Source organism: Falco peregrinus, chromosome 2 (genome assembly GCF_023634155.1).
Source record: "Falco peregrinus isolate bFalPer1 chromosome 2, bFalPer1.pri, whole genome shotgun sequence".
In the NCBI taxonomy this organism is placed as follows: Eukaryota; Metazoa; Chordata; class Aves; order Falconiformes; family Falconidae; genus Falco; species Falco peregrinus.
Genome location: NC_073722.1, coordinates 96006986 through 96018782, shown reverse-complemented (window position 1 = coordinate 96018782; position 11797 = coordinate 96006986). Strand labels below are relative to the sequence as shown.

The 11797-nt window shown below is 45.7% G+C and overlaps 1 protein-coding gene across 2 annotated transcripts; it reads left to right on the top strand.

The window, feature by feature from the left end:
- The first annotated feature begins 1913 nt into the window (after positions 1-1913).
- On the top strand, positions 1914-11578 carry RNF34 (ring finger protein 34). 2 transcript variants are annotated; one of them, XM_055794828.1, is made up of 6 exons: positions 1914-2074; positions 5648-5866; positions 7203-7592; positions 7911-7967; positions 8215-8416; positions 9833-11578. In XM_055794828.1, exons 1-6 carry the CDS (start codon positions 2069-2071, stop codon positions 10018-10020), a joined length of 1062 nt encoding a protein of 353 aa, XP_055650803.1. In that variant the 5' UTR covers positions 1914-2068; the 3' UTR covers positions 10021-11578. The 2 variants fall into 2 exon arrangements, with proteins under 2 accessions (XP_055650803.1, XP_055650804.1); XM_055794829.1 differs by lacking the exon at positions 1914-2074 and adding an exon at positions 2186-2407.
- Positions 11579-11797: the final 219 nt, after the last annotated feature.

Sequence of the window (11797 nt, the reverse complement as noted above, 5' to 3'; positions counted from 1 at the left end):
GTGGTGTGTAGAACCTTGGGGGATTACTGAGCTGCAGAGTCATCATCACTTGTTATTTCATGGCAGAAGTAAATGGGACATCTAGCATTAATAGATTTAAATCTTTTAATGCTTCTTTGGCAGAGTCCAGAAGGGTCAGTGAGGGCAAGTCTTATTAATAGATCTTCTGCAAATGCTACTTTTCAGCTACAGAGTAGCTGGAGGAGTTAAAGACCTTTGTTTAAAAATATTCTATGTTAGGCTTGGTAACAATCTGGTTACAATTTAGACACCTTAAAGCATTAAAAGTGATCTCAAATCACATGTTAGAATGTGATTCATCAAGATCTGCCCAAATGAAGGTGGGAGTGTCAACTGCAGCTGCCAGCAGTCACCAGATCTCAGCTCTGTCAGGCCCACGTTACTCCCTAAAACATCTGTGTTTGGGAGGATTTCTTGTTGGCAAGTCCTTAGTAGAGCTAAAGGAAAAATTGCTTTTTCTCAGTTTGGCTCATTTGTTGGACAGAGATTTTACCTCACGTACAGTGACTGCACAAGGAGCTCCCATGCTTTAATGTAAGACTACTGACAAAACTATGTGTACAATTTGGTATTTCAAGGGTGACTCTGGATGGGCAGAGTTTAGGTGACATATAAGTTTTTAAAACCCAGACTGCACTGTTATTTCTTAAGGTGTCTTAAAGCAACCTCTTGCATGAGAAATGTCAGAAATGTGCCGCTTGCCTGTTCCAACATGGTATTCACAAGGTCTTTGTCTGATCTTTTCATTGCTTTGACTAAAATTGCGAGCTATTATTGGGGGGGGGGGAGACATTTTTTATTAAATAATGTGTAAAAGTTCACAGCATATCAAAAGCTTTTCAAAGAGCATAAGCATTTTCAAAAAGAGATAACCTGATTTGAATTAAGGTATGGTGTCAGTGCAAATCCAAAAGTTGGGCTGCGCAAAGATTCCGCTCTTGATGCTAAAGCTGTCCAGTCTGTGCCATTCTTGTGGCAATTACATGCCAATTATTTATTTTTTTTCACTCAGTTCTTGTATCGAACTTGCTCCAAAAACAGACCCTTCCTACAGAAACCTGTTAAGATTGCAATGTAATTTAACGTAAGACTACGGACAAAGCTACGTGTACAATTTGGTATTGTACAAAAAGCAACCTTTCTTATGGGTAAATTTGATTTGTGGTCAAAATTTATTTTCAGCAGCTTTTGTTCGTTGCTCTTTCTGGCAAAGGTCTCCTTTGTTCTGGGGGCTCTCAGGGAAAGCTTTCCTGAGGACTTGGCTGGATTTGTATTGTTGGGGTTTCTTTAATGTAATCTTCTGGTTTAAAGCTTTCAGTTCTTACAACCTATGATTATTATGGTTTATATATATATATCTATCTCCCATTCACAGCGTAGAGAATGTACCAACGGCCTCTAGAAGCTAGCTGGAACTGGATTTTTAAGTAACAAACCCCATTTTCTATTATTTAAAGATTATTGCCGAAGGGCTTGGTCGAATAATCAGCACTTTGGCCTCTTCCCTACAGCACCGAGGCTTTTAATTCTCTCCCGGACACCCCCCTGTTTGTACGCTGAGGCGCCTGGACCCCCGGCCGCCGCCGGCCGCCAGACCCCGAGCCGGGCCCCGCCTGCGCCGGCCGCGTCACCGCTGCCCTCAGCCCCTCGGCGGGCGGTGTACGCCGCCTCGATACACAGGCAACAACCCCAAACAACCCAAACCCGTGAGGTAAAAGTTCTCCCTTATTTCGGTGACATCACCTCTAACGCACCCACAGCCGCCACCGGCCGCTCCTTCACCGGCCTGAGGGGTATTTTCGTGCCCGGCCCACCTCCGCCACCACACAGGCGCTTTCTCTCCTCCCATTGGCTCCGCCCGCCTGCTGTCGGCGGGGAGCAGCCAATGGGGCGCGGCGCGGCGGGAAGGCCCGCCCTCCGTGAGGCGGCCCGCCGGAGCGCCGAGCAGGGCGGGGGTCGGCGCCGGGGGTCGCCGCGGCGGACGGCGCCCGGTTGAGGCGGCGGCGGTGGCCGGCGCTGTCGTGCGGGTGGCGGCGGTGAAGCGGCCATGAAGGTGAAAGGGCGGGGGGTGTTCCCGCCGCTGGGAGAGCGGCTGCTCCCTCGCTGCGGGGAGGGAGCAGGGGGGCGAACCGGCGCCGGTGGGACGGGCTGTGCCGCGCCGCCCTCCTCGCCTCAGCCCGCCGTCCCCCCGCGGGCTTGCCCCGTTACCGAGGGACGCCCGGGCCGGGGGCCGCCTTGCCGCGGGGCTCCGGCGCCCCTCGCTGACTCAGCAGCCGGGCAGGGCCTGGTGCCGCCGCCTGAGGCGAGCCCCCGCCCGGGCCGCGCACTGCGGCCGCTGTGGGTGGCCGGCGGCGGCTGAGGGACCGGCGGAGCTCCGGGCGGGACGGTGCGTGGGGCTGGGCCCGTGAGGGGGCGGCGGTGGGGAGCCGGCCTGCGGGGTGCGCGGCGGGGCCGGTTCGCTCCCTCAGGCGGTGCTTGGCGCCCGGGGCTGCCGCTGTGCTCTCGGGCGAGGGCCGGGGGCTGTGTGACCGCGGGTCTCCCGGTTCGGTGGGTGCCCAGGGGCGCTCGAGCCCCGAGAGCGCTGTGCTTCGTCTCAGGGTGGGTGCAGAGGTGGAATTCCAGCAGTACAATTAAAAAAATATCCCTTCTGCTGCTCTCCTCATGGTCTGCCACCTTTGGTAGCATGTCCCGCTCGCACAGGTGTGTCAAGAGCAGCATACAGCCCCCCAGCTTCTTGGGGTGGGGGTCATACTGGGCTGAAATTCTCCCTTAAAGCCAACAGCAAGAGCAGGGAAGTTCAAACGTGGTATTTTTCCCCTATAGGATGCACATAAGGTATGGAGGGAGAAGGTAGCTGATGGCAGCTTATTAGAAGAGACTTTGGAAGTGGTGACTGATGTCGTTGGAAAGGGTTTTGGTGCAGGAATTGGCAAAATTTTAATTCACCCTCAAGGGAGGAAGTTTTTGGTTTAGTGTGTGTCACTTGTGTTGGTGCTTTTCAGCGTGTCCTCATTTCTTGTACAGAGTAATAAGAGTCTAGACACTGTAATTCAATTATCAGTTAATGACACGAGTGCATAGAAAGAATCCACAGCTGACTTAAGTAGAAAATTAATGATCCCCAGGTTGCCTTACCTTTCACCTTAAAATGACTGCTTGGTAGTAAGCGTAAAGAGACTTTCTGTTTGATACTAACAACATTCACATATCCAAACAGGTAACAAAAATTTCCTAAGTATGTATTTGTTTAGTGTTGACAGTGATGTCTGAACAGTTGTTACAGGCTCTTGAATAAAGTAACTGTAAGAAGCAGGTGGTAAACTATGGTGCAAAGGCTGTGGTAGCATCTGTTATGTCGTTTTTGTCCTCATGTGTACCTGTTGTTGCTGTGACTCCCTGAAAAGCCTGTAGTCATATAATGAAGTAAGTTAAATTCTGACAGACCTTTTTGATTCATTATTTTATTTTTGTTATTTGTACGTGGCTATTTTAAAATCTTTTAAATGCAAAGCTAGCACATCAGTTTTCAAGAATATATGAAGAATTAATGTTTCTGCAACTGGCAACTTTCCCTTAAGACAAAAGGAAATATTTTGTAAAATTCCTGAGATTTTAAATTGGGAGCTCTCTTGGTTTAAGTAATTGGTTTTCAGAATGTATTTCTGGAAAGTTAATTACTCTTGCTTAACAGACTAGGATAATTATGCATAACTTGTTTTGTATAGGAAAACCTAATACTGATCCGTTTCCACATTTTGTTATGGAAAAGTAGAGAACAAGTCTTAGCTTGATGATGGTTTAATGATCACAGCTGTCTGATTACGCAGTGGACAGGCGCCAAGTGTGGATCTGTGAGAGCAGCCACGTGCTGGGGCTACTGGTGCCTTGGCTGGAGGTCAGGGAAGGGCCACTGCAGTTCATCCCCCTTGAACTCCCTTTGTAGGAAGCTTAGGGAGGTTTTTCTTGTGTGCTGGGGGTGCCCACTGCGTGGAGATTTCTTGTTATGCCTGGGATGAGTTTTGCTCTTGAAAGATCTATAAAATTAGACTAGTGAATTTAATTTGTTGCATGTATATTTGATGTTACAACTGCCCAGTGTTGCGTGTTGTGCAACTTAGAAGCAAAATAACCAGCTGTGTTCGCTATTTTGCTGGATTGCAAGACTTTTAATGTCAGCTTACAACAGTAACAGTGAAGTGCCAGGTTTGTGTGGGTTGCAGAGATGCTTTTGATGTTCCATACTTGAAGCACTTGTGTAAAGGTGGTGTTGCAGGACATGTTTGGTCCTATGGCATTGTTTCTCACAGCTGCTCGAAACCAGAGCGAGGACTCTTTTCTTACCTTTTGTGCTCAGTGGTTTGGTAGGAGACATGCTGGCGTCTCCCCACTTACTGTGTTAAGTTCCCACAAATGTAACAGGACTGTGTTTGGTTCAGGGGAAATGTGCAATTTAATACAGAAATTAGTCTAGTTACTACAGGAATTAAGGCAGCAGCATTACTGAGCTGAAATGCCTGTTCTGGTTTAGGTTTCACAGCAAGAACTACAAGTTTCAAAAGCAATTATTTTATGTCTCATGCTTTGGAAAAAAGGGATGCTGCCCTGGAATGAAAACCAGCACAGCTCTAACCAGCGTAGTTAAGAAAAAAAGTATGAAAAAAAAAATTGTGTTTAAAGGCTGTTGTGCTTCCTTTCAGAAAGAACCTGATGTGATTGTTTGCCTTTTTTTTTTTTTTTGAGTAGGTTTCAGTGAGCCACATGACAGTGATTAAACATGTGACCTGAACAACTTGGGAGTCCAAATTCCAACTTTAAAGTAGAATATGCAATTTTGGTAAAGAATGTAGCACTAAAGGCTTTCAGGAATAAAAAGTAGCAATTTACTTAGGTATTTACAATTTTTTGTAGTGTTTTAAGATTAAATCATGTGACTCAAAACTGAAATCCAATCAATATAGGATAATTTCATTTAGAGTTATTTCAGTTTTTCTTGGACGTTTTGTAAGACAACAAGACAGCAGGTTCAGGGGGGGTCTTGAAAAACATTGCCCTCTCAGAGAAAATAGACTGCAACTAGTTTCTGGTGAAGATTGGTTTATTACTTTCAAGTTTGAACACACAGAAATTTTTTTTTAGAGAGAGTTTTACTGTGAGTCATACAAGAGCAGGATTAGTTCTGGAGAAGATCCTGCAGGGGACAGCTCTGCTCTAATTATGATAAATTGTTGTGTTGCTGCCTGTCATCGTTTCAGGTTTTGCCTCTCACCTATGACTGGCTGTTAGTCCCTTCCTTCTTTGCTCCACTATTGCGTTACCTCCTCAAATTCCTTACCCTTTTTGTGTGGGACTCTGCTAGAAAAGGAGTTATGAAAGCAAGCGCCTTGTGCCTACGTTAGCCTCGCAGAAGCAAATCTTACCTACTTTGGTTTTGCAGCTGAGAAGTGGAGATTATTGGGCTGTTATAGGCATTAGTGTGCTGAATTCCTGGTGCTCCCGGGATTCAAGCCACATGCTTTTGGGATGATGACAGATGGAGCTAAGTAGCTCTTCACTAGCAAGTCACATCTGATGTGGGCTTTCAGATATTAATTTTCCTTTTTTTTTTTTTCTTTGTAAATGTTTTCAGGCGGGAGCTACTTCCATGTGGGCTTCCTGCTGTGGATTGCTGAATGAAGTCATGGGTACCGGTGCGGTCCGTGGCCAGCAGGCTGGCTTTGGGGGAGGTGCTGGCCCGTTCAGATTTGCACCGAATACAGACTTCTCAGCATATCCGTCTCCAGCTGCGGCGGGCGCTAACATAGTTTGCAAAGCCTGTGGACTTTCCTTTTCAGTTTTTAGGAAAAAAGTGAGTATATTTCCTATTACATAGTGTTTTTACTCATATGAACTGATCTGTAGGCATACTGGGAGATGAACGTGTATTTTTTTCCTTAGATAAGGAAACCCGAGGCGGATAGCCAGGCACTTCCTCCCTCCCTTATTCTGAGGTCGCAGGAAATTAATGTCAGATGGGATTAGAAGTTAAGAGGTCTGATGTTCATTAACTGGTGACACATTGAATGTGGTCTGCCCTAAAAATGAGTGAGATATGTGGTTTAGCTTCAGAGTTTTAAACCTTAAAATACATTTGCTTTTGAAGATGATACCAAACATAGTGGTTGAGTACTGGAATGAACAAATCGGGTGGTGGAGAAGCTAAAAGCTCTCAATATAGTAGCACAGCTTCTTTCTGTGAAATGCTTGAGTAATTCTGTTCATTTCCTAAGCAGGTGTAGTTCTGTTGCACTGCAACAGCCTCTCACTTCATTTGGAGGCAGGTTAGTAGGTTAATGCAGTTAAATAAAATTGAGATTGTTAATATTATTTCTATGTGTCATGACTGTCCAGCATCATTGTTTTGTCCACACGGTGACCTAATTCTCTGCAGCTCTCTCAGATAAACATGAAGCCTCTTTCCTCAGTTCGTGTTCCTTCAGTTTTCCCCTTCCTGTGTGTCCTGTTGTTTGCATGGCAAAAACTTCATTGAATTAAGCGCTGTATAGGATCATTTTCTGAAACTAACATTAATTTACCAAAATCCTGAAAAGCTTGGAGCATTCGGATTTGTTCAGTGGATGAAAGTCTTGCCTGTTCTAGCTTTTGTATATTGTAGGGAGTCTTTTGAACAAAGCTCTCTTCAGAAATGGCATCTGGGCATTTGGGAGCATTTACTTGCCACGTGATTCGTCACGTTTAAGGCTACTTTGAATTCTTTGAGTCAATTAAGAAGAAGTTTGTTCTTTAGGGTTTGGGGCTTATACTGTGTTTTACATATGTGAAAAGAGCAGTGCCACTTGGTCTATTCAAGACTATTTCAACATACCATAAAATTGACTGGCTTTCAGTTTTGTTTATTGTCTAAACTACAACTTGAGTACTTTAATTTGTTTATTCACAATGTTTTTCCACTGAAACCTCAAATCAGCTTGCAGCAGTGCTACAGAAGTGATGGACTGCCTTGGAACATCTGCAAAACTATTCGACAGGGCAGTTTTCTAGACTTAAATTCTTAAAATCATATATGTCAAAACTGACAAAGGAAAGACCAGTAGTAAATTATGTAGCCTGGAGAAGGAAGGAGCAGGGTCTAGATTTGTTTTCTGTACCCTGCGGCTGAATGGTTGTTTTCTCTTTCTCCTTAGCACGTGTGTTGCGACTGCAAGAAGGATTTTTGCTCAGTTTGTTCAGTCTTAAAAGAGAATCTTAGAAGATGTTCCACTTGTCACTTGCTGCAAGAAACAGCCTTCCAGCGACCTCAGTTAATGAGATTGAAAGTAAAGGATCTGCGTCAGTATCTGGTTCTCAGAAACATACCGACGGATACTTGCAGGGAGAAAGAAGACTTGGTGGATCTCGTGCTGTGCCATCATGGATTAGGTTCGGAGGAGGACATGGACGCTAGTAGCTTGCATTCATCACGGTCACAGACTTCGGGGTTTTTTACTCATCCGTTTTCTATGTCTGTATCAGTGTCGTCTCAAGGAGAACTTGCAAACAGAAGGGAAAGCACAGGAAATGGAACACCTTTACGGGTACAATAATTAATGTGTGGTTTATGGTATAGCATAGCTTCTTTTTTTTTTAAATTGGTAATGCATTGCTTTGAAATAAAATGCCAACTGGTACGGTTTGGGGTGGCAGGAAAAATGCCTTTTGTAATGTTCTGTTTTCAGGAGAGGTACTAGATAAGAGTACTAGTTTAGTTGATAGAGATGACTTAAATTGATAACCATCAGTAGCAAAGGAAACTTCATCATGTCATTGTCATCTGTCATCAGTTTGGTTTAAAGGAAAATGTTTTATAAGGAATAATGTGTTTTTATCCTGATTTAGTTTCATTTTGTCTGCAGGGACAAATGGAAACATCTTCTATAAATAATGAAGAAGAAGAAAGTGCAGAAGAGCAGGTGAGAGATGAACTATCCAAAGAACAAATTTTTGTCATGTGACACCATGAAGTGTGTAGGTCTCTGTTAACGTGTAGTATCACGCCCTAGTTCTTTCAGAGTTGGCTGTGTCTAGCGGTGCACAGCTGCATACACTTGCTTTAAAAAGAGTAAAACTTCAGCCAAGCTGCTGCAGCTTAATGTAGCACCAGATCTGGTGCTCTGAACTTATTGAGGCAGTTAAAAACGTACAACTGATGTGTTTCAGACTCCTGGATTGTCCAGAAAGCGAGCGAGGGCATCTTTGTCCGATATTTCAAGTCTGGAAGACATTGAAGGGTTGAGTGTTCGGCAGCTGAAGGAAATACTTGCGTGTAATTTTGTCAACTACTCAGGATGCTGTGAAAAATGGGAACTTGTGGAAAAAGTGAGCAGACTATACAGAGAGAGTGAGGAGAACCACAAGACACGTAGGTTTATATTTTATTCTCACTTCCTTCAGACTACTTCTTATTTTCTAGTTTCCGGTAGCTGGTTCTGCCAACAGAAGGACTTGGTATCTGACCTGGTCTGCTTAGCTGGGACAGCTGGGAAGTGGGTTTTAACAATTGAAGGTGCAGGTAGAGTAGTTGAACATGGTTCTGGTGATTAAATGAAGCTTTCCAGGATTCTGCTGGGGTTTTCTAAGGCTTTTTTTTCCCAAGCTCGGAGAGCTCAGCTTTCATGGTGAAGGTAAAATTGCACAACTGAGAACCAGTTCCTCAGCGAACATGACACTTGGCACCTCCACGTCCTTTATTAGGTTTCACGGGGCATTGGGGAGGGAGCTGCTCAGTAGCCGTCAACAGACCAAAGCAATTCAGGTCTTTTACTGCGGTACAGAATTAAAAGCTACAGTGGCAGAAGTCCAAGTTCAAGTGGTTTGGTGTTGGTCCATGTTTTATGATCAAGTGGTTCTGTGGCTGCTGCTCAGTGACAGGTATTGTTCTGCCTGCTGTTACACTCAACAATGAGGCTGTGTGACTGTAGGACAGCCACAGGCTGATTCCTGGGTGTAATGTATAATCTGAGGAACAACTTTTTGATGTCATTACCAGCTGGAAAAGGGCCTGCCTGGCTCGCCATTCCTGTGTCCAGCAGCCAGGCTGTACAGAACAGGGGACTGTGACTCGAAAAAGTCAATAGCCCTGGGCTGCTGCATGGCCGCTGCAGGACCCACAGTGCGGTGTGAAACAATCGGCTCAGTGCTCAGTGCGTGGAGGGGGATGGGGAGGGTGGGGGATGGTCAGCGAATGTTAGAACATGGCTGAGGTGAGGCCCTGGGTTCAGTCATGGCTTAGAATTGAAAGCCTGGCTGAAATCAACCTTCAAGCTTAGGCATCGGTTTATTTATTTATTTTTAAACAAGATCTGGCAGAACATTTGGTTATTGATAGGGGACAGTGGCTGTTGGCAATGAAACTTGACAGGTTTTATTCAGTTCTGCCACATTTATGGCCTACTTAAGGCTTCCACTTCCCAGGCTGCTTTATTATTATTATTGTGTTTAATCCTCTGAGGACAGTGTGCTGGCAAACAGAGCAAGCTCAGAGATGGAAACCCAACATGCTCGGAATTCTAACCTAGCGGGTTATTTCAGTTACTATGTTCTGAATTGGAAATGCTCTTGGAATTTAAAGCATGAAGCCAAATATTTCCAATGTTCATTTAGGGGCTTCCTAGTTCTTGTTTCTTTTGCTTTTTTGAAGAAATTAACTGTTGGGAGCGGGAAGCAGCACTGCCTGCTGCTGAATTAGCTGCTCTGTGTATCTTAGCAGTTGCCCAGCTAGAACCGAGCTGGTTTCCCAGGGCCCGAGTGCCTGACCTCCCTCCCTGTTGGTTTGCAGAGGGTGAGAAGATGCAGCTGAATGAGGACGACGATAACCTGTGTCGGATCTGCATGGACGCCGTCATCGACTGCGTCCTGCTGGAGTGCGGCCACATGGTCACTTGCACCAAGTGTGGCAAGAGGATGAGCGAGTGCCCCATCTGCCGACAGTACGTTGTGCGGGCTGTGCACGTGTTCAAGTCCTAACCCCACTGTGGGTGGCTGGAGTCGCCCTTCCAAGATTTCTGAGGGCAGGAGTGCGAACCCCAGGGTGTCTGTCAGCTCTGTAGTTCTCAATAAACGCAGCATTTTGAACATCAGGATCTGGAAGTTTGTGAAACACTTTTCTACAGCGTACCGGACCCTGCGCTTGGGCAGTGCGACATGATGTTGGTGTGTGCAGTAATAGCGCTGCCTGATGCTACCTTACAACCCCCAAACTGTTTGAGTCAAACTGTTTACACCAGTTCTTGCTCTCTTCTGAAGAATATCACCTCCGATTATTGCGTTCAGTACTCAGCATCTGGTCAGGAAACACCTCTGCTTGACCGTATTAGCCTGTTACCTTGTCTAGTGCATTAGAAGCAATGACTATCAGTTGAATATTCAGCTTTTATGTAATTATAGAATGTAACTGTTCTGACACTGTCCCTGCAACAGTGTTAACAGTATCAAATAACGACTGTAGACAGCACTGCCATTAACTGTACCTGCACAAAGCCCTGAAGCAATCTATTTTATATTTTATGCCAATTGCTTCCTTCCAAATGTCTGTTGTTACACACGTACGGTCTGGGCCCTCCTCTGTACAGGTACAAAAAGCGCCATTGCTTTGCAGGGCTCTGCCATGTGGCATCCAAATACCAGTTACTTGTTTTTTAGTTTAGGAATAAAATATTTTTTTAAGAAGGGGTATAGTAAACCATACTATTGTGATCCTTAATCTGCTCATGCCTATTGTAACTATTAATGTGTGATGATTGTACTCCATGTGCCGACAACCTGATGTTACTGTGAATACTAATCAGGGTGATGACACGATGTGCTGCTGATATGTGGAATGTATGGTGTTACTGACCTGCACTGCAGAGGGGAAACGCAGCGTTTGTTTGAAACCTCGTTTGTTCAGAGACTTTTCACGTAGGCTGAGCTTCCTGGGGGCTGCGGTGCTGCAGGCAGTGCCCCAAGCGGGGTAAAAGTGCCCTCTCCAGCAAGGATGTCCAACTGGGCCTTGGGGGATACCTGTGACATGGCCGGGGGAGGAACAGCAGCTGGGACAGCTCATGTTTTGGGGACAGGATGCCCATGGCCAAGCTGGTGTTTAAGCTCACTGTAAGAACAGGAGGCTGCCCTGGCTGGTTATTCTTTGAGCAGGGTGGGTTGATGGCACTGCAGTTGCTCCTTGGAGTTTCCCACCCACCAGGGAAGTGCCAAGGCCAGGTTTTGCCTGGGCTGCAGCCCCCGGAGCTCTTACCTCTTGCCACGCTCTCCTGCCTGTTCCTCATCTTCTATGTGAAAAATTCAGCTGGCTTGAGAAGGTAGCTCTTGCACATGAGATACACAGCCTGGAGCTGCTGCTGGTTATTTTTCAGAAGGGAGCAAACCTCTCCATGGCTTCATTTTTTAGAAGTAACTTTTTAATGGTACTTAATTGCTGGAGTCTCTGTTCTGTGGGTAAGCTAATGAAGAAAACCATACCCTATGTGTTAATTCCATGCTGATAATTTCATTAGCCACACAAGCTCAATAAAGATTTGTGATGGGCTTTCTCAGCCTCTGTCTCTTTTCTTACCCAGGGGCAGGAGCACTGCTGGTTACTCAGCCCCAGCTTTAACATTCTCTGAGCCCCTAGCACTGATCGGGGCAGATTCCAGCTGGAGGAAGGTCACTGGGTGTATTTTATCCCCTCAGCGAGAATGTACTGGAAAATGCTAGCAGAGAGGCACAGGACACAGCCCAAACGCAGCCCAGGAACAGAAACCCA

Bases quoted from the DNA above. Each gene is read 5' to 3' on its own strand.
- RNF34 (XM_055794828.1), top strand. The intron at 7,593-7,910 runs GTACAATAATTA...TTTTGTCTGCAG, and splicing joins GAAATGGAACACCTTTACGG to GGACAAATGGAAACATCTTC. The intron at 8,417-9,832 runs GTAGGTTTATAT...GTTGGTTTGCAG, and splicing joins TGAGGAGAACCACAAGACAC to AGGGTGAGAAGATGCAGCTG.